General features: G+C 34.2%; 3 protein-coding genes across 4 annotated transcripts; all 3 read right to left on the bottom strand.

The window, feature by feature from the left end:
* Window positions 1–710, bottom strand: LOC141396672 (uncharacterized). 2 transcript variants are annotated; one of them, XM_073972302.1, is made up of 3 exons: window positions 558–710; window positions 263–493; window positions 1–181 (listed from the first exon to the last, which is right to left on the bottom strand). In XM_073972302.1, the coding sequence occupies exons 1-3, from the start codon at window positions 613–615 to the stop codon at window positions 135–137; spliced, it is 336 nt and encodes a 111-aa protein (XP_073828403.1). In that variant the 5' UTR covers window positions 616–710; the 3' UTR covers window positions 1–134. The 2 variants fall into 2 exon arrangements, with proteins under 2 accessions (XP_073828403.1, XP_073828402.1); XM_073972301.1 differs by having other exon boundaries at window positions 1–493.
* Window positions 711–8,234: 7,524 nt separating this feature from the next.
* LOC141400148 (uncharacterized) lies at window positions 8,235–8,967 on the bottom strand. Its single transcript, XM_073979597.1, has 2 exons — window positions 8,771–8,967; window positions 8,235–8,706 (listed from the first exon to the last, which is right to left on the bottom strand). Exons 1-2 carry the CDS (start codon window positions 8,826–8,828, stop codon window positions 8,315–8,317), a joined length of 450 nt encoding a protein of 149 aa, XP_073835698.1. The 5' UTR covers window positions 8,829–8,967; the 3' UTR covers window positions 8,235–8,314.
* An 11,468-nt stretch (window positions 8,968–20,435) lies between these two features.
* LOC141397510 (uncharacterized) lies at window positions 20,436–21,051 on the bottom strand. Its single transcript, XM_073973872.1, has 2 exons — window positions 20,894–21,051; window positions 20,436–20,825 (listed from the first exon to the last, which is right to left on the bottom strand). The coding sequence occupies exons 1-2, from the start codon at window positions 20,949–20,951 to the stop codon at window positions 20,557–20,559; spliced, it is 327 nt and encodes a 108-aa protein (XP_073829973.1). The 5' UTR covers window positions 20,952–21,051; the 3' UTR covers window positions 20,436–20,556.
* Window positions 21,052–23,388: the final 2,337 nt, after the last annotated feature.

The following is a 23,388-nucleotide window of genomic DNA, read 5'->3' on the forward strand; positions in this document are numbered from 1 at the left end:
TTGATCTTCTGGGTATAGATTTTTTGATATAATATATTTTGATGTTCCACCCTCGTTTCGTTATAACTTGTTTTAATTACTTTGTGTTAAAACTCAAATAAAGTTTGAATGTTATCAGACAATTATCTAATTATCTATCTACCATAACCACCATAACCGCCGCCAGAACCTCCACCTTGTCCTCCACCTTGTCCACCATATCCTCCTCCCTGACCACCACCGTATCCACCACCAGGACGACCACCATAACCGCCGCCAGGACCTCCACCATATCCTCCTCCCTGACCACCACCGTATCCACCACCAGGACGACCACCAGAACCTCCTCCAGGACCACCTCCGAATCCTCCTCCTCCCTGACTACTGCCATATCCTCCACCGGGACCACCACCATATCCACCACTACTCATTTGATCATAGCCACCTTCTCGCTTTATTCGAAGATGTCCTTCGTTCAATGTCTCCGTAAAGACATTCATAAAGCTAATAACACCTGCAACGAAATTTTGAAATTTTAGTAATTTGATTTTTTAGTTTGTTCCAATTCAACAACTTACCATCATTAAGTATTAAAATGAAAAATAAAAGTACTCCGAGATTTTTACAGAGCGTCATTTCGTTCGTTTATTCGTATATCGAAAAATAATGAAACCAAGTAAAATATCCAACTCGTTCCAACTCTATATTTATAGTGTGTATATTTCGTGAAATAATTGATTGATCCGTTCTCATAAATTGTAGTTATGGGTTTTCTATTGTTTAGATATCATCATTTAATTATATGTTAAATGTATGTTAGGGTGTACCAAAAATCGACAAAAACAACAACCGAAATAAGTAGATAAAAATGTTTTCAAAATTTATAATAGCCTTTAGAAAAAAAAAACTTGAAATATTCCAAAAAATCCACGATTTATAGTATATTTAAAAAATCCACGATTTATAGTATATTTAAAAAATCCACGATTTATAGTATATTTAAAAAAATCCACGATTTATAGTCTGAAATATTGAACAATACTTAAAAACTCCACGATCTTGTAAAATATTTAAAAAATCCACAATCTTAAAAAATATTTTAAAAAATTCACGATCTTGAAAAATATTTAAAAAGCTTCGATCTTGAAAAATATTAAAAAAATCCAGTCTAAAATCTTGCAAAAAATATTTTCAAAAGTCCTGAAATCTTGAAAAAAATATTTTCAAAAAAATTCATAGTCTGAAATCTTGAAAAAAAAACATATTTTCAAAAATCCTCGATTCATAGTTTGATATCTGAAAAAAATATATTTTAAAAAATCCACGATTCATAGTCTGAAAACTTAAAATAAATATTTTGAAAAATCCACGATTCATAGTCTGAAATATTAAAAAATATTTAGAAATATCCACGACTTATAGTCTGAAATCTTGAAAAAATATGTTGCATTGTCTGAAATCCTGAAAAAAAATATATTTTAAAAAATCCACTATCCATAGTTTGAAACATAACAAAATATTTTATATAATCCATGATTAATAGTCTGAAATCTTGAACAAAATATTTAAAAAAAAACTATTCATAGTCTGAAATCTTGAAAAAATATTTGAAAAAAATCAAGATTCATTGCTTGAAATCTTGAAAAAAAAATATTAAAAAAATTTGAAATATTTTAAAATCCACGAAAAAAATTTGAAATCTTGAGAAATATTTTAAAATCGACGATTCATAGTCAGAAATCTTGAAAAATATTTAAAAATCTACGATTGATAGTCTGAAATCTTGAAAAAATATTAATGGTCTGTTTCTCTAAGACGATTCGAATAAAAAGTCGTTCGAACTACTACCAATGTTCTGTTTTTTGAACAATATTTGAATTGTTTTTATTTTCAATAGAACGAATTTGAATTCGAATCGTCTTAGAGAAACAGGCCATAAAAAATTTCACTATTCGTAGTCTGAAATCATGAAAAATATTTAAAAGATCCACGATTCATAGTCTGTAATGTTGAAAAACATTTAAAAAAATACACGATTCATAGTCTGAAATCTCAAAAAATATTTAAAAAAAACCAAGATTCTTTAAAAAATTTTTGAAAAAATTCACGATACATTGCTTAAAATCTTGAAAATAATATTAAAAAATCGACGATTTATAGTCTAAAATCATGAAAAATATTTAAAAGATCCACGATTCATAGTGTGAACTCTTGAAAAATATTTTAAAAAATTTACGATTCATATTCTGAACTCTTGAAAAATATTTCAAAAAATCCACGATTCATAGCCTAAAATTTTGAAACAGTATTTAAAAAAAATCCACGATTCATAGTCTGAAATATTTGAATAAATATTTTTAAAAATCCACGATTCATAGCCTAAAATTTTGAAACAAAATTATATATAAAAAAAATCCACGATTCATTGTCTGAAATCTTAAAAAATATATTTTAAATAAAAATTCAGACTATGAATCGTGGATTTTTGAAGTATTTGTTTTTCAATAAAATATTTGAAAATATTAAAAAAACACTATTCATAGTCTGAAATCTTGAAAGAATATTTTCAAAAATTCACGATTCTGAAATCCTGAAAAAATGATGACAAAAATCCACGATTCATAGTAAAAAATTTTGAATAAATATATTAAAAAATCCACGGTTCATAGTTTGAAATATTGAACAAAAAATATTTAAAAATTCCACTATTCATAGATTGAATTATTGGAAAAATACATGAAAAAATCCACGATTCATAGTCTGAAAAAAATATTTAAAAATCCAGGAGTCATAGTATGAAATCATAAAACAACATTTTTAAAAAACGCGTTTCATAGTCTGAAATCTTGAAAACATAATTTTAAAAAAAAACTTGAAAAAAAATATTTAAGATAATCCACGATTCATAGTCTTAGAAAAATATTTAATAAAACACGATTCACAGTCTGAAATCTTGAAAAAATATTTTAAAAAATCCACGATTCATAGTCTGAACTCTTGAAAAAAAAATTATTTAAACAATCCACGATTCATGGTCTGAAATCTTGAAAAATATTTAAAAAAATTCACGCTCATAGTCTGAAATCTTGAAACAAATTTTAAATAAACGAATTATAGCCTTAAATCTTAAAAAAAAAAATATTAATAAAAATATTAATCTATGAATTATAGTCTTAAATCTTAAAAATATTTTAAAAAATCCACGAATTATTAAAAATTTTGCAAAAATATTTAAAAAATCCACGACTCATGGTCTGAAAACTTCATTAAATATTTTAGAAAATCTATAGTTTGAAATATTTGAAAATATTTAAAAGAGAATCCACGATTCATAGTCTGAAATCTTGAAAAAATATTTAAAAAATATATATTGAATGAATAGTCTGAAATATTAAAAAAAATATTTTAAAGCATTCACGATTCATAGTCTGAAACCTTGATAAAATATTTTAAAAAATATTGAATGAATAGTTTGAAATAAAAAAAAATATTTTAAAACAACCACGATTCATAGTCTAAAATCTTGATGAAATATTTTAAAAAATCCACTATTCCACAGTCTGAAATATTGAAAAAATATTTAAAAATTCACGATTCATAGTCTGAAATCTTGAAAAAAATATTTAAAAAATCTCACGATTCATAGTCTAAAATCTTTGAAAATGTTTTAAAAAATCAAAAAATTTAAAAAATGGTCTAAAATCTTGATAAAATATTTCAAAAATTTCACAAATTTCAAGTCGGAAATATTGAAAAAATATTTAAAAAAAATTCACTAATCCATAGTCGGAAATATTGAAAAAATATTTTAATCAATTCACAATCTGAAAATTTTAAAAAATGTTTTAAAAAATCCGCGATTCATAGTTTGAAATCTTGAAGAAATATTTTAAAAAATTCATGAATTATGGCCTGAAATATTGAGAAAAAAATTTAAAAAATTCACGATTCTTAGTTTGAAATCTTTAAAAAATCCACTATTCCATAGTCAGAAATATTGAAAAAATATTTTAAAAAATTCACGATTCATAGTTTGAAATCTTTAAAAAATCCTCTATTCCATAGTCCGAAATATTGAAAAAATATTTTAAAAAATCCACGATTCACTATCATAAAAAAATATTTTGAAAAATCAAGAATTTACGTTCTGAAATCTTGAAAAATATTTAGAAAATAAATAGTCTGAAATCTTAAAAAATAAAAATCCTTGGCCTCCAATATTAAAAAAATATTTTAAAAATCCAAAAAATATTTTAAAAAATCCATGATTAAACATTTGAAGTCATACAAAATTAGAATTTTATAAAAATATTCTTAAACGACAACGGTTCTAGGTTCAAATGCACGATTCATAGTCAAAAACCTTGAAAAATATTTTAAAAAATCTACGATAGATAGTCAGAAATTATAAAAGATATTTGAAAAAATCACCGAATTATAGACTAAAATCTTAAAAAATATTTTTAGAAATTCACGAATTATAGTCTGAAATCTTACAAAAATAGTTTAAAAAATCCACGATTAATAGTCTGAAATATTAATAAAATATAGTTTGAAATTTTTTAAAATATTTCAAAAAGAAACCATGATTCATAGTCTGAAATATTTAAAAAAAATCCAGTATTCCATAGTCTGAAATATTGAAAAAATATTTTAAAAAATCACAATTCATAGTCTGAAATCTTGAAGACATATTTTAATAAATCCGCTATTCATAGTCTGAAATCTATGAAAATATTTAAAAAAATCCACCATTCACGGTCTGAAATCTTGAAGACATATTTTATTAAATCCATTATTTATAGTCTGAAATCTATGAAAATATTTAAAAAAAAAATTCCACCATTCACGGTCTGAAATCTTGATAAAATGTTTTAATGAATTCCGCTATTCCAAAGCATGAAATCTCAATAAAATATTTTAAAAAATTCACTATTCCAATATTGAAAAAACATTTTAAAAAATCCACGATTCATGGTCTGAAATCTTGAAAAAATATTTTAAAAAATCCTCGATTCATGGTCTGAAATCTTAAAAAAATATTTTAAAAATCCACGATTTATAGTCTGAAATATTGAAAAATATTTTAAAAAATCGATGATTCACAAACTGAAATTTTTAAAAAATGTTATAAAAAATCCCCGATTCATAGTTTGAAATCTTGAAGAAATATTTTAAAAAATTCACGAATTATGGCCTGAAATATTGAAAGAAGTATTTTAAAAAGATTCATAGTTTGAAATATTTAAAAAATCCACTATTCCAAAGTCAGAAATATTCAAAAAATATTTTAAACAATTCACGATTCGTAGTTTGGAATCTTTAAAAAAATCCTTTATTCCATAGTCCGAAATATTGAAAAAATATTTTAAACAATCCACGATTCACAATCTGAAATCTTGAAATATATTTTAAAAATCCATAGTCTGAAAGCATGACAAAATATTTTGAAAAATCAAGGGTTCACAGCCTGAAATCTTGAAAAATATTTAGAAAATCCATAGTCTCAAATCTTAAAAAATAAAAATCCTTAGCCTGAAATCTTGAAAAAATATTTTAAAAATCCAAAAAATATTTTAAAAAATCCATGATTGAAAATTTGAAGTCATAAAAAAATTAGAATTTTAAAAAAATATTCTTAAACAACAACGGTTCTAGGTTCAAGTGCACGATTCATAGTCAAAAATCTTGAAAAATATTTTAAAAAATCCACGATAGATAGTCAGAAATCTTAAAAAATATTTGAAAAAATCAACGAATTATAGTCTAAAATCTTAACAAATATTTTTAGAAATCCACGAATTATAGTCTGAAATGTTACAAAAATATTTTAAAAAATCCACGATTAATAGTCTGAAATCTTCATAAAATATAGTTTGAAATCTTTTAAAATATTTAAAAAAAAAGCATCCATGATTCATAGTCTGAAATATTTAAAAAATCCATTATTCCATAGTCTGAAATATAGAAAACATATTTTTAAAACATCACAATTCACAGTCTGAAATATTGAAGACATATTTTAAAAAAATCCACTATTCATAGTCGAAATCTTTGAAAATATTACAAAAAAATTCCACCATTCATGGTCTGAAATCTTGAAAAAATATTTTAAAAATCCACGATTTATAGTCTGAAATATTGAAAAATATTTTAAAAATCCACTATAAATCGTCTGAAATATTGAAAAATATTTTAAAAAATCCATGATTCACAACCTGAAAACTTTAAAAAAATGTTTTAAAAAATCCGCCATTCATAGTTTGAAATTTTGAATAAATATTTTAAAAATTTTACGAATTATGGCCTGAAATATTGAAAGAAGTATTTTAAAAAATCCGCGATTCATAGTTTGAAATCTTTAAAAAATCCACTATTCCATAGTCAGAAATATTGAAAAAATGTTTTAAACAATTCACGATACATAGCTTGAAATCTTTAAAAAAATCCTCTATTCCATAGTCCGAAATATTGAAAAAATATTTTAAACAATCCACGATTCACAATCTGAAATCCTGAAATATATTTTTAAAATCCAGAGTCTGAAAGCATGAAAAAATATTTTGAAAAATCAAGGATTCACAGTCTGAAATCTTGAAAAATATTTAGAAAATCCATAGTCTGAAATCTTAAAAAAAAATCCTTAGCCTGAAGTCTTGAAAAATATATTTTAAAAATCCAAAAAATATTTTAAAAAATCGATGATTGAAAATTTGAAGTCATAAAAAATTAGAATTTTAAAAAAATATTCTTAAAAAACAACAGTTCTAGGTTGAAGTGCACGAATCATAGTCAGAAATCTTAAAAAATATTTTAAAAAATCCACGATTCATAGTCTAAAATCTTGAAAACATAATATTTGGAAATATTTAAAAAATATTTAAAAAAATTCATTATTCCATATTCTGAAATATTGAAAAAATATTTTAAAAAATCACGATTCATAGTCTGAAATCTTAAAACCATATTTTAAAAATCCACGATTCATAGTCTGAAATCTTTGAAAAATATTAAAAAAAAATCAACGATTCATGGTCTGAAATCTTGATAAAATGTTTTTTAAGAATTCCACTTTTCCAATGCATGAAATCTTAACAAAATATTTTAAAAAATTCACTACTTCATAGTCGGAAATATTGAAAAAATGTTTTAAAAAATCCACGATTCATGGTCTGAACTCTTGTCTTAAAGAATTCCACTATTCCATAGTCGGAAATATTGAACAAATATTTTAAAAAATTCACGATTTATAGTTTGAAATATTGAAAAATATTTTAAACAGTCCACGATTCACAATCTGAAATTTTGACAAAATGTTTTAAAAAATCCTCGATTCATAGTTTGAAATCTTGAAAAAATATTTAAAAAAATGCACGAATTATGGCCTGAAATATTGAAAGAAATATTTTAAAAAATCAAAAAATGCACGATTCAATTTCTGAAATTTAAAAAAAAAAATTAAAAAATCCATAGTCTGAAATATTGACAGAATATTTTAAACAATCCACGATTCACAATCTGAAATCTTGAAAAATATTTTAAATATCGATAGTCTGAAATCATGAAAAATATTTTGAAAAATCAAGGGTTCACAGTCTGAAATCTTGAAATATATTTAGAAAATCCATAGTCTGAAATATTCAAAATATATTAAAAAATTCACGATTCATAGTCTTCATAAAACATTTTGGAAAATCTATAGTTTGTAATCTTTAAAAAATAAAATAAATAGCCTTAGCCTGAAATCTTGAAAAAAAAAATTTAAAAGTCCCAAAAATATTTTAAAAAGTCCATAATTCAAAGTTTGATGTCATAAAAAATATAATTTTTAATAAATATTCCTAAAAAACCAACGGTTTTAGGTTTGACATTTTTGAGAAAGTATTCATAAAAAATTGAAAAAAATACTCCTAAAATTTTGAATATCAGAAAAATTTACGATTCAAGTTTTGAAATCTTTGAAATAAATCTAAAATCTTTGAATTTCTAAAATCTCTGAGAAAATTTCATAGAAACATCAATATTCAATGTTTGAAATCTTTAAAAAAAAAGTCTTAGAAAATCCACGCACGATTCAATTTTTGGAATCTTTAAAATAATGTAAAATCTTAAAAAATTCCTTAAAGAATTGAAAATCAAATTTTAAAATCTTCTGAAAAATATTAATCAGTTCACGATTCAAGTTCTGAAATTCTTTGAAATACATTCTCAATTATTTATGTTACTTGGTCTATTCAAAAAAATAATATCTTACATTTTTGTTTTGTAATCAACAACGATTTTTTTGCTTTTTTATTATGGAAAAAATATAATTATGTATATATATTTTTTAAAATCAGCGTCCATAACCGCCTGGTTGACCAGGCTGACCGGGTTGACCATCATAATCGCCATAACCACCATTACCACCACCTCCATAGCCACCATTGCCTCCAGGTTGACCTGGAGAGCCTCCACTTCCTCCTCCATTTCCTCCTCCTCCTCCATTTCCTCCTCCGCCACCATTTCCTCCACCACCTCCTCCTCCTCCACCGTTTCCTCCATTACCACCAGGCTGGCCAGGGCTGCCACCATATCCGCCACTACCTCCATAACCACCACGCCCACCCTGAGGTCCATCGCCAAATCTACCAGGAGCTCCAGGTTGGCCAGCACCGTATTGGCGTTTTACTCGCACCCCTTCAACATTTGGACCCCTGGGATAGTGGGCATTATCTGCCAAAGCCACTATTAAAAAAGCAACAATTAATTATTTTATCCTGATAATAATTCAATCTCATCGCGTTCATACCTTCAGCACAAATTAGCTCCAACACGACAAATAAACAGCATGCAATCACCTGCCTCATTCTTTTGATTCTGATTTCGCAATTAAACCGCCACAGCCAACAACGACTTGTTGTAATGTAGTTTTTTACTTTTTTATATTATGTCGGGGGTTTTTTATTTCAGGTGCAGAACGACAGCAACGATTCATAGGAAATATATCAGTCATTGGCTATCAGTTTCAATCGTTATTGTTGTTGCAGTGACAGATTTTTTTACAAAAAGGGAAAAACAACATCCATCTACTTGACAATGCAGTCATAATTGATTGCTATTTAAATTACAAATACACATTATTAATAATTAGTATTTAAATGAATTCATTTTGTTACATTTTTGATTTACAAAGTGTTTTTGTTGTATGGTTTTTAGGGAGACTTAAATTACCAAGTTAAAATCTTACCGCCAGTTTATGTATTTCGAAACGAAAATGTGTGCGCATGAAAGACACCCAAACTTTAGTTTTTGAAATATTATTTCATTTGCTTTTGCTTCAAAACAAAAAACAAATTTGAAATACACACTCAAATTTGGTAGTTTTTCTTCCGCATTCGTTTTCTTATCGACATACATAAAAAGGCCCTTAGGGTTGACATGGAGGATAAAATCGAAATTTTGTATTCTTTCTCCTTCCAATTTTGGTTAGTGTGACCATAATATTTCTCAGAGTGTGAATAAATCCTCCGCCAAATTCTAACGTGCGAAACGTCATTCAGACTCAGATTTCATTGAGTTCCACCATTTGGGGAAGCACAAATAATATCTAACTGACGCATATACAGGTTGCGGATATTGGAAATTCCTGTGAATATACGAGTTGTGAATTATATAAACAGCTACGGACAATACGAAAGAAAACATCAAAAAGTAACAACGGCGTTAAGTTCGGCCGGGCCGAACTTTTTATACCCACAACTATGAACGGTATTGAAGAGAATAGGAACAATTTGTTTCCTTTCGTTTATGAAAGTTTAAGCTCTTCCTCTTATTGGAGGTATACTACACCTCCAATAAGAGGATAATACTCCCTCCAACTGATAATACTCCCTTCAAAAGAGCTCAGATGGGGCGTCTATGGATGGTTTCCGAATTGAGCTTTTGAATTCCTGGCCACACAATATTAAATTACAGCAATATCGGTTCGTAACGTTTAATACTTCAAATGAAGACCACCTAACGAATTTCAGCCACTTCGATGAAATATTGAGGCCACAACCTTAAAAACACTGAAAATCGGGAGGTTCGATCTATGGGGGCTATATGAAAGCGCGGACCTATACCGACAAATTTCGCATGGAAAGTTTAATACCCCAAATGAAAACCACATACCAAAATTTAGCCACTTCGGTGGAATATTGAGAACACAACCTTCAAAATTCCGAAAATCGGGAGGTACTGTTCTACGGAGGCTAAATAGGTGTGGCCCTATACCTACAAATTTTAAATGGAACGTTTAATACCCCAAATGAAGACCACATACCAAATTTTAGCCACTTCGTTGGAATATTGAGGACACAACATTCAAAATACCGGAAATAGGGAGGTACCGTTCTATGGGGGCTATATTAAGGCATGGACCTATACCGACATATTTCATATGTAACGTTTAATACCCCAAATGAAGACTAAATACATAATTTCAACCAATTCGGTGGAATAATGAGACCACAACCTTCAAAATTCCGAAAATCGGGTGGTACTGTTCTATGGAGGCTATATGAAGGCGTGGAACTTTATCGACAACTTTCATATGGAACGTTTAGTACCCTAAATGAAGGCCACATACCGAATTTCAACCACTTCGGTGAAATATTGAGGCCACAATCTTCAAAATACCGAAAATCGGGTCGTACTGTTCTATGGAGGCTAAATGAAGGCGTGGTTCTATACCGAAAAATGTTATATGGAACCTTTAATACCCCAAATGAAGACCACATACCAAATTTTAGCCACTTCGGTGGAATATTGAGGCCACAACCTTCAAAATACCGAAAATCGGGTGGTACTGTTCTATGGAGGCTATCTATGTAAAGGCTCGGACCTATACCGACAAATTTCATATGAAACGTTTTATACCCCCAACGAAGACTAAATACCAAATATCAGCCATTTCGGTGGGATAATGAGGCTAAAACCTTCAAAATACCGAAAATGGGGAGGTATCCTTCTATGGGGGCTATATGAAGGCGTGGACTTAAACCGACAAATTTTATATGAAACGTTTAATACCCCCAACAAAGACTAAATACCAAATTTCAGCCATTTTGGTGTAATAATGAGGCTAAAACTTTCAAAATACCGAAAATCTGGAGGTACTGTTCTATGGGGGCTATATGAAGGCATGGAACGTTACCGACAAATTTCATATGGTACCTTTAATACACCAAATGAAGACCACATACCAAATTTCAGCCACTTCGGTAGAATATTGAGGCCACAACCTTCAAAATACCGGAAATAGGGAGGTACAGTTCTATGGGGGCTATACTAAGGCGTGGACCTCTACAGACAAATTTCATTTCAATTTACGGTACGTTTAGTACACCAACTGAATAGTAAATACCAAATTTCAGCCACTTCGGTGGAATATTGAGGCCACAACCTTCAAAATACCGAAAATCGGGTGGTACTGTTCTGTGGAGGCTATATGAAGGCGTGGACCTATACGGACAAATTTCATGTGAAACATTTAATACCCCTAACGAAGACTAAATACCAAATTTCAGCCATTTCGGTGCGATAATGAGGCCACAACCTTCAAAATACCGAAAATCGGGTGGTACAGTTCTATGGGGGCTATATGAAGGCGTGGAAATATACCGACAAATTTCATATGGAACATTTAACACCCCAAATGAAGACCACATACCGGATATCAGCCACTTCGGTGGAATATTGAGGCCACAGCCTTCAAAATAACGGAAATAGGGAGGTACCTTTCTATGGGGGCTATACTAAGGCTTGGACCTCTACAGACAAATTTCATATGGTACGTTTAGTACCCCAAATAAATAGTAAATACCAAATTTAAGCCACTTCGGTGGAATATTGAGGCCACAACCTTCAAAATACAGAAAATCGGGAGGTACCGTTATATGGGGGCTATATGAAGGCGTGGACCTATACCAACAAATTTTAAATGGAACGTTTAATGCCCCAAATGAAGACCACATACCAATTTTTAGCCACTTCGTTGGAATATTGAGGACACAACATTCAAAATACCGGAAATAGGGAGGTACCGTTCTATGGGGGCTATATTAAGGCGTGGACCTATACCGACATATTTCATATGTAACGTTTAATACCCCCAACGAAGACTAAAAACCAAATTTTAGCCACTTCGGTGAAATATAGAGGCCACAACCTTCAAAATACCGAAAATCGGGAGGTACCGTTCTATGGGTGCTATATGAAGGCGTGGACCTGTACCAACAAATTTCATATGTAACGTTTAATACCCCAAATGAAGACGAAACACTAAATTTCAGTAATATCGGTGGAATATTGTGGCCACAACCTTCAAAATACCGAAAATTCGGAGGTACCATTCTATGGGGGCTAAGTGAAGGCGTTGGCCTATACCGACAAATTTCTGGAGGAACGTTTTATACCCCTAACGAAGATTAATTAACAAATGTCAGTCATTTCTCTGTGATAATGAGGCTAAAACCTTTAAGATACCGAAAATCGTGTGGTCCTTTCTATGGGGGCTATATCAAAACGTGGACCGATATACCGCATTAAAAGCGCCGCATTTGCAATTCCAAGGAGTAATAGAACCTTCTACACCCAATTACAAAGGTCTATCTCAATAATCCATGTGTAACTGTTTAAAAAATTCTAGATATTTATGAACAAAATAAAACTAAATCTGAATTTAAGATTCTCAAGAGGATATTATTTAGTTTTAATGACAGTTATAGTACTTACAGTGACAAATCTACCGCACACTGGATGGTAAAACCGAGAAAAAATTGGTCATCTATAAATACAACTACTGTAGCGACAAAATTCCGGGTCTTATGTGCTGTTTATGAATTCTATAGCCATGAAATGCTCAGAACAGCTCGAAAGTTTTAATATGCTGTGATCTTGATCGAATTTCAACTTGTCCTGTTTGATATAACGGGAATTTCTTGAAGGAAACCCATGCTTTTGGGGCCATTGTCGTTATAAATTATGTAATAATCCTTAATCCTTACACTTAAGGACTTTCCTTTTGAATTAATTTTCTCACAAATTGTGCCCCATTACATATTCCCAACAAAAATAAATAGTAGGATAACCTCAATTTCCGTTTTGTTTAAACCACTCGCGTTTTCCTTTCCATCTGGCCTGCTTCTGCTACGAAGGAGAGGAGGAGGTCTTCGAGTACGTCATCTACGCTATATATTTGTAACTACCTGCGCAACTATACATATTAGTCTTAATGCTATTCAAGCTTACACGATTGGCTCGTTGATCTAAAGCAGTCACGGTTGCCAACCAGACAGACACCATCGGTGTAAAGCACATATCGACACCTCCAAATAATAGTATGCTAAGTCTAAAAAGTGAGTTTTGTAGGAGAAGCTCTCAAAGTGTGGACAATTTTTTGAACTTCAGTACTATGCTAAGTCATATTTGTTTATAACTTCTGTTCGGATTGACCGATCATTACCAAAATTTGACAGAATTTAAGTTAAAGGACGTTCGACAACTCCAAATAATAGTTTGCTAATTCTGAACAGTGAGTTTTGCAGGACAAGCTCTAAAAGTTTGGAAATTTCTTTGACCTTCAGTACTATGCTAAGTCAATATTTGTTTATAACTTCTGTTCGGATTGTCCGATTATTACCAAAATTTGACAGAATTTAAGTTAAAGGACGTTAAATATAAAAATGTAAAGAACTTGAAAACATGCTAAGTCGACTTAGCATACTATTGTTTGGAGGCGTCGATATGTTCGCGAGCATCAAATTTATGTCTGCATATGTTTTGATGCCTATGACTGATCGAAGGTTCACTTTTTCAGCTTTTTTCTAGATCTATCCTAAAAAACCCATCGACTGTATCTTGCTGTGCTGGTTAACCGGTGAAATCGCGTGAGGACCTTGTTCTTACTTCTGACCTTATCGAAAATAACAGTGGCTTACGCTGTCGGTTTAAATGCTCTGTCGAACACCCAAATTCTTCGGGTGGAATTCGACCAATATTTCAGCGTCCAAGTGGCAGCAGATTTAGTGGTGGATACATATTTCTGAGGAGGACTAGCTCACATATTAGGATTATGATAAAGCCACCATCGACCAATATTTCAGCGTTCAAATGTCGACGGTATTGTGGTATTGCTGAGGAGTACTAGCTCGTATATTAGAACGTTCCCGGACACTGGATATAAAGTCCCCTAAGAGGAAGAAACTAAAATACAATAAATACTACGACCTCTTCAAGAGTAGAACGACCCAAAGTCGTTAAATACAACCTGATGGTTGCTGTGACCAACGATAAGAAGCAATGAACGGAAAGAAACAAAACGATTCCCGTACCAATCACACAAAGCCACAAACTTTTCAGCTTCTCTGAATCGTTTCATTCTCACAACCAAAACAAAAACACAAACTTTTCAACGTAAAAAGATGCAAACCGTACGATTGGTGAAATGTAACTTCGGCTATGCTTTGCCGTGTTGTTTCATTCACCACCGAAACGACAAGTATTTTTGGGAAACGTTTGCCGTGCGTATTGTCAATGACACACTCAGACACACACACACACATGTGATTGCTTAACAACCCTATAAGTTAGCATCAGCATACCACAGTGAATTTTATCAACCACCAAACGTTTTTGATTTATTCACATGTGTTAAGTACTATTTAGTTTTCTATCTGTTGTTGTGGAGTTGAGTACTTTTCGCTTTTCGTTTTGTTCGTACTCACGAATGTAAACAAAACGAAACTAAACAGCGAGCTCGGCCAACGAGGGTTATGTTTCGTTTTGTATTGTTCCTATGGAAAATACGAAACGAAACGATTGGAAATTTTATTTAAAGTATTTTTACGTATTCTGATAAGAAGGGAATGTTGTCCCCATTCATCACTGTGGAATGGGATAGAGTAGAAACTGAGTTGTCTGAACAGCTTATGGAACATGTTTTTAACAAACGAAGATTCTGTTAGCGAGGTGCATCGTATTTACAGGGTCATCAAATGCATAGACATGTTCTCAAAGGGGTTCGTGGAAAAGAGCATAGCTAAGCCTTGTGGTTATCAACCTGAGGCTGATACCGGCCCAGGAAATCCCAATGAGTAATGAAATGAAATTTCTGGCGAAGATAAACAAAGATGTTCCACTGAACGAGTTATCCGTAAGCGTCACCCAACAACAACAACATTAGTCTATTTCTCTCGATAACATATGCAGGAGTGAAGGCACTGTGGAGATTAGGAAACAAGCAGTTCTATTGACATAAGGCCCGAATAAACACACACAAGCCCGAATGGAGAAAATGACTATGAAGTCGACGATACTGAAAAGCCATCCACGTCAAGGACGCGCAGATCGATCAGAAGTACTCTATAGCAGCTTCAGATTACCTGCGGATCTGTCTGGTTGACAAGATAAAAAGTCCGATTAAGGTCACACAAATGTCCGGGGCATTAGATGGCATTATACCAAAAATTTTGCAAAACATTGTAGCAATGAATTGGAGACAGATAAAAGTTGTCTTCATAACCGAAGCAGGTGAACTTAAAACTTTAGACCATTCACCCTACCAGTGCTGGACGGAGTTATTCTTGAACTCTCTTCGGAAGCCAAATACCTCGGCATTATCCTAGACCACCAACTCACGTGGAAAAGGAATGTCGAGGAGCGCACCAAGAAAGGTCTAATAGCTCTATACTCCTGCAAAAATTCCATTGGCAAGAGCTGGGGTCTGAGCCCAACGGTAATCCACTGGATATATACGACCATTGTACGCCCAATTCTTACATATGGCTCTCTGGTATGGTGGAATGCTCTCAATAAAATGACATATCTAAACAAAACAAGTAAGAACGGCGTTAAGTTCGGCCGGGCCGAACTTGTTATACCCTCCACCACAAGTTGTATTGAAGTGAAATGGAATAATTTGTTTCCTTTCGTGTATGAAGAAGACTTAATAGTAAATTTCAGCAATTTCGGTATAACAATGTGAGGCACCATTCTATGGGGGCTATTTCAAAACGTCGATCTATACCGACAAATTTCTTACGGAAAGTTTTTAGGCTCAAAGAAGAGTAAATACCAAATTTCCTATATTTCGGTAAGAGAATGTGGCTATAACTAAAAATACCGAAAATCAAGAAGTAAGCTTCTATGGGGATATAGGAAGACGTAAACCTATACCGATAATACTCTTCTGAAATATTTTATAACTCTTGGAAGACGAAATAACGCATTTCAGCCATTTCGGTTGGATATTGACGTCACAATCTTCAGTATTACGAAAATCCGGAGGTACCGTTCTATGGGGGCTATGTATACGTGGACCTATACCGACGAATGTTAGTCAGAAATGGGGCAATATGGAAGTGTGGACCTGTACAGACATATTTCTGGCGAACAGTTTTATATCACATTGAAGACTAAATACCAAATTTCAGCCATTTTGGTGGAATATTGAAGACACAATCTTCAAAATACGAAAAATCTGGAGGTACCTTTCCATGGGGGCTATATGAAGACGTGAACCTATACCGAAAAATTTAAAAGGGAAGTTTGAGTACCCCCAACGAAATCTAAATACCAAATTTCAGTCATTTCGGTGGAATATTGAGGCCACAACGTTCAAAATACCGAAAATCGGGAGGTACCGTTCTATGGGGGCTATATGAAGGTATGGACCGACACCGACCAAATTCTGGGAGAAAGTGTTGTACCCCTAAAGAAGACTACGTACCAAATTTCAGCCATTTTGGTAGGATAATGAAGCTAAAACCTTCAAAATACCGAAAATCGGGAGGTACCGTTCTATGGGGGCTATATGAAGGTGTGGACCGATACCGACAAAATTCTAGGGGAAAGTTTTATACCCCTAAAGAAGACTACGTACCAAATTTTAGCCATTTCGGTGTGATAATGAAGCGAAAACCTTCAAAATACCGAAAAACTGGAGGTACCGTTCTATGGGGGCTATATGAAGGTATGGACCGACACCGACAAAATTCTGGGAGAAAGTTTTGTACCCCTAAAGAAGACTACGTACCAAATTTCAGTCATTTCGGTGTGATAATGAAGCTAAAACCTTAAAAATACCGAAAATCGGGAGGTACCGTTCTATGGGGGCTATATCAAAACGTGGACCGATATATCCCATTTTCAATACCAACCATCCTGCAAGTAGTAGCAACTTCTGTACCAAATTTTGACTCTCTATCTTTAAAATTGCGAGCTGTATCTTGATTTCAACAGACAGACAGACGGACGGACTGACGGACGGACGGACAGACGGACATGGTCAAATCGACATAGAATTTTACGCTGATCAATAATATATATATACTTTATAGGGTCTCCGACGAATATTTCTATGTGTTACAAACGGAATGACAAATTTAATTATACCCTCCATATGGTGGAGGGTATAATGAACAGCGTCCAAAGAGCGTCATCAGTCCTAATTACTGGTGCCATGAGGAGCACTCCACAAGCTGCCCTGAATGTGCTACTGGATCTACATCCGCTAGACCTAGTAGTACAGGAACTGGCAGCAATGAGTGCACTTCGTCTTAAGGAGCTAGGTTCATGGCGCAGTTCCGAACACGGAAGAACTGCAATTCTACGTCGATTGGGACTATCAACGGCCTCGGGGAACATCAGTGATTATATATCACCACAAATGTGCTTCGAGGCAACGAAGGTGCACATACCCCAAAGGGATGAATGGACACACAGTAGCCAACCTCTAGACGGTATAGAGATCTATACTGATGGGTCTAAAGGCCTGCGTACATAAGCTGCTCTGCCTGATTGCCTTGCTTTCCTGCTTCATTTTTGACATAATAAAAATAAAAGAATAAAGAAGGCCGAGGAAATTTCGAACTGGGTTGCCCTTTTCTTTTTTATTCTTTTATCAGAAGTAAGCAAGGTAAGCAGGCAAGGCAGTTTATGTACGCAGGCCTTAAGATGGAAACAGGCACAGGACAGGTGTCTACAGCAAATCCCTTGATCTACGACAATCATACAAGCTGAACGAATATTGTAGTGTCTTCCAAGCCGAAGTTTTTGCGATCAGAAAGGCCGCGGAACTGATAAACAACATGAGAGGGGAAATAGTTGGACCGGTGACTATCTACGTTGATAGTCAAGCGGCCCTAAAATCACTCAAATCCCAGTACATCAAGTCCGCGGCTTTTCTAGACTGCAAACACGCTTTGGAGCCACTAAAATCAATCGTCACCTTGTGTTGGGTCCCAGGGCATTGCAACATCGAAGGAAACGAGGCAGCCGACGAACTGGCAGGCTGTGGATCGGAGTCACAAACCATTGAAATCGACTACTCCATCAAGCCACCTGTGCCACTTCAGGAAAACAATAGAGCAAAAATGTCGGGAGAAATTCTGCCAACAATGGCAAAACACGCCAAACTGCAGCATATCAAGGGCAATCTGGCCAATCCTGTCCAAGTCAAGAACCGCCTCACTGCTCTCAATGAGGAAATCAGACCTTAAACTAGCAGTGGGGATTATCACGGGTCACTGCAGAATATGATCCATGACGAGCAAATGGGAAGCAGACCACACGGCTGACTACTGCAGGCTGTGCAAGGATGAGGAAGAAATAGAAACGATCGAGCACCTTTTATGTCGTTGTCCTATGCTCCTTTCTAGAAGACAATGCACCATGGGTGTGCACACCATCCAATCTCTTACAGCATTCTGCCAAGCAGAGCCGTCGGATCTATTACACATGGCAAAAGGCCTAAAATGGCTCCAACGTGCTGAGAACAGGACAAGCACCATCCCTACATAGTAGCATTGTCAACCACGTCCGAGCTACAACTAACCTCTATTATCACAACTACAATTTCACTACTTCTATATCTAACCTCCCCATCTACATTCTCATCTACAATCTCTTTCTACTCCTATAGTTGCAGAAAATTACACCCAATCTGCAGACATCGCCTATACATCACTACATCTCACCCGTCATCGCCTTCAATACCATCACCACCACACCTGAACTATTGGATTCTACGCATCTACAACCACATCACTCACAAGCTCCGTCTACCCACAACTACTATCACACATCCACATCTCCTTTATATCACAACCACAACTACAATCCGTTTCAACATTCGGGATGATCACAATGGACCCCAAGGTCTCCGAGTGTAGTGGCTGCCATCACAGCAGCTACGCATCCTAAAACCTAACCTAACCTAGCCTTCCTGAATACAAATGGTGCTTTTAACAACGTTAGTACCTCAGCAATAGAACAAACTATAGATAACTTCGGCGTAGATTCACTTATCAGTAGCTGGAGTAGAGTCATCATAAATGAAGTCCTAAAACCAGTGCGTGCTTGGGAAAACTGGTATGGTGCTATTCACTACAATGACCATATATGCAAAAAATCCCTAATATACAAAGACTACGAAAATACTTGCTCTAAATGTGGTGTGATAGAGAATATGGACATGCCTGTCTGCTCCACAAACTACAGATTGAGAAAGCAATTGATGCTGATTACTGCATTCCTCCTTTAACCAGCCTTTTGAAGTCACATTTTCAAGTAGAAAAGAATGGAAGGTTCTAAGATGAATTGTGGAGACAGCTCGGGTGTCTGCTCCCAGGAAACTTAAATGTACCACATAACGACTACTGCCGTAGCTACGAAAAGAAAAAAGAGAAAGAAATGGTTGAGCATTTTCTCTGTTCCTGTCGTAAACAAATGAAGTGATGATTTAAAGCTCTTTGACGACCGTTCCTTCACGATCTTGCTGAGACAACCGGACCAAAGTCTGAAATACCTTCTGAGATTTAGAAACTCATCAGGCGTGATATAGTTACCAATAGATTATAACGGAATAACAATCATTTCACGAGCGGTGTTAAGGTTATAGTCCCCACGTAAGCCAAATTTCAGAAATGTGGTAGTTAAACAGATCTGTCGGGATGGCTGCTACGCACGATAACTCTCAACTTATTTGGTCCAAATTTTAGATTTTGATTTCGTCGGTCCAGTCCTTTGAGTACCTTTCTCTCAAGAGTTTTTAATTTTTCGCTAAAATTGTGCTCACAGTAACTCTCGAAGTGAGCAAACGATTTGGTTTAAACTTTGCACAGTGAAATATTTCTTCGAGACATAGATCAGGTTCAAATATGGACAATATCGATTCACTTCTTCGGTTACCTACCATAGAAAATTTTTCGTAAAATACAGTTTAAAATCACTTCTCAAATAGTTTTGAAATTTTACAGCGGTCCTTTTACGAAAATTAATATTTTTTTGGGAACTGCAAGTCCTTTAAGCCAGACGATAACAATTTTCTGTGCTTACTGCAGGTGACATCCTATGTTAGAGTAATCGTAGTGTAAACATTTGCCAGCATATCAATAGTTTTTTCCTTTTTTTTGTTTAATTTACTCAAAAAATATTTTGAAAAGAAGAAGTTTTTTTGTGACATTTATTCTATAGATAAACAATTCACAACGTCATAGGGCATCATTAGTTTGCGGTTACATATCCGAGAGATAATCTTCTAAACCATTACAATTATTCTTGGGCCTCAGCAGGTTCGCCGGATTGTCCATGTTCAGGACGTGGCCAGCCAAATCCATTAAACCACTGTCCAACCCATCCCCAGTCAAAACCAGCACCATTTTCATCGTTTGATCCTGAGGGGCTGCTGCCGCCGCCACCACCACCGCCTCCTCCATTTGGACCGCTAAAGCCATAACCATAACTATTATCACCATGATGTTCATAGTGATAGCCACCATCAGGGCCAGATTCACCGCCTGAACCATCTTCACAAAGGACGGCTGGAAATCGTTGTAAGGAGCATTAGAATAAAGAAGTTGTTTAATGAATTGAAAATTGAATTTTTTACCCTCAAACATTATGGCCACCACTAGGGCAACAAAGAGAATTGCAAACTTCTGCTTCATATCGACAATTGGGTTTTCACTTAACTGATGAACAAAATTTTTCTTGTGTAAGATATTTATAGATGAATTTAATGCAACGACAATATTTGTTGTTAGCTTTTGTAAATATGTATTGTTCTCAATTGGCCATTGTTGAAATGTTTTATTTTCAAGTCCACTATATTATAGTTAGGGAAACATCTGTTCATATATTGGAAATTTCCAATGTCACGAAAATGAAAAGTATTTATAGTTATTATTTGGATTATTACTTCACTTCATTTCCAATAGAAAATATTAAAAATGAACTTTGTGCAATTCCAGCGCGTGCAAAATCCACATGTTTACTTTCAATTCCACGGCAGCGGGTTCTTTTGCACCGGATTGACCTGGAATAATACAACACCTAGTAAAACTAAACAACGACACCATACTATCAGCTGGGCAAACAACGTCACCATACGATCAGCTGGCTTAGTTGTGTCGGACAATTGGGACAGTCGTTTGTTGATGGCTGTTGTGTTATGTGGGGGATTGCCGTACCCGTGGCCAAAGTGAAAGTAGTGTTGCATTAGACTGTTGAGTTGAGTGGGGGATTGCCGTGCCCTTAGCCAATCAGGAGCGGATTGTCGTGACCCTGGTTTTAGACAAATTTTTGTGTGTGTTTGTAGTCAAGTTGGGGATTACCGTGCCCTTGCCCACGACATATTAGTGGAACGTGTGTGTTTTAAGAGACGTGCCCTTGGCTTTAGACATCTTTTTGTGTGTGTGTGTTCGCAGTCAAGTGGCGGATTGTCGTGCCTTTGGCTTTAGACATATTTTTGGATTGTTTGTGTGTGTTTGGAGTCAAGTGGGGGATTGCCGTGCCCTTCGCACCAGACATATTTGTGGAACGTGTGTGTGTTAAGAGTCAGGAGGGCAATTGCCGTGGCCATGGCTTTAGACATCTTTTTGTGTGTGTTTGGAGTCAAGTTTGGGATTGCCGAGCCCTTGGACCAGACATATTTATGGGGTTAGGAGGGGGGTTGCCATGCCCTGGCTTTAGACCTATTTGTGTAGTGTATTTGGAGGCAAATGGGAGATTGCCGTGCCATCGGTTTCCGACAGATACACAATTGTCAACGTTCCTCGGCCTTTGCTATGCCAAAGCCACTGCCAACTATTAATAATACAACACCTAGTAAAACTAAACAACGATACCATACTATCAGCTGGGCAAACAACGTCACCATACAATCAGCTGGCTTAGTAGTGTCGAAAAATCGGGACAGTCGTTTGTTGATGGCTGTTGTGTCATGTGGGGGATTGCCGTACCCGTGGCCAAAGTGGATGTAGTGTAGCATTAGACTGTTGAGTTGAGTGGGGGATTGCCGTGCCCTTAGCCAATCAGAAATAAGTTTTTGTTTATGTTGTGTGTTTATAGTCAGGAGCGGATTGTCGTGACCCTGGTTTTAGACAAATTTTTGTCTGTGTTTGTAGTCAAGTTGGGGATTACCGTGCCCTTGCCCACGACATATTTGTGGAACGTGTGTGTTTTAAGAGACGTGCCCTTGGCTTTAGACATCTTTTTGTGTGTGTTTGGAGTCAAGTTTGGGATTGCCGTGCCCTTGGACCAGACATATTTATGGAGTTAGGAGGGGGGTTGCCATGCCCTGGCTTTAGACCTATTTGTGTAGTGTATTTGGAGGCAAATGGGAGATTGCCGTGCCATCGGTTTCCGACAGATACACAACTGTCAACATTCCTTGGCCTTTGCTATGCCAAAGCCACTGCCAACTATTCTTCCGTCACCGACGTAGTCAGGGGGGGGGGGCCCGGGGGGCCCAGGCCCCCCCCGAAATGATTTCAGTTCCCATAGGATATTAGCTTATGTTACACATTTTTTTAATTTTTGAGTAAAATTTTAAACTGTTTTAAATTGTTCAAGAAATATGTAAAGTAGTTGGAAGTATTACAGAGAATTATATAACTACATTGGTATACTTATTGTCCAACATATTTGAAAATATAAAAATAATGAACAAGTTAGGCTTTTTGAGCAATTGTATGCATAGTTCTTGTTAAGTTTTAAGGTGTTGTTTAAGCGTTTAATCGGAATTTTAGGCTGTAAGTGGTACTGAGGTCAGAACAAAGCCTTTATTTGTATTTATTGAACGTTTGTAACATATTACGACAATGACTTTGGCTTATAAACAACATCCAGAAAAAATATTTTTGCGATATTTTTTAAATTTTTATAAGAGCAATTCAACAATAAAACATAAAACCGTTGTTTAATCTTTGTGGTTTTAAGTATTTGTATATTTTCTCTAACACGTTTTTATAATGAACTATTTTGAAATTCATAACAATTACAAATTCTTTATTATGTTTGAAATTTGCAAAAAAACTATATCAACCATTTTTTATGATATAATTTCTGTTCCACCGCAGTGTCGTAAATGTCTATTGGAAAGGA

This window comes from Musca autumnalis, unplaced genomic scaffold (assembly GCF_047663935.1).
Source record: "Musca autumnalis isolate F117 unplaced genomic scaffold, ASM4766393v1 scaffold_3, whole genome shotgun sequence".
Lineage (NCBI taxonomy): Eukaryota > Metazoa > Arthropoda > Insecta > Diptera > Muscidae > Musca > Musca autumnalis.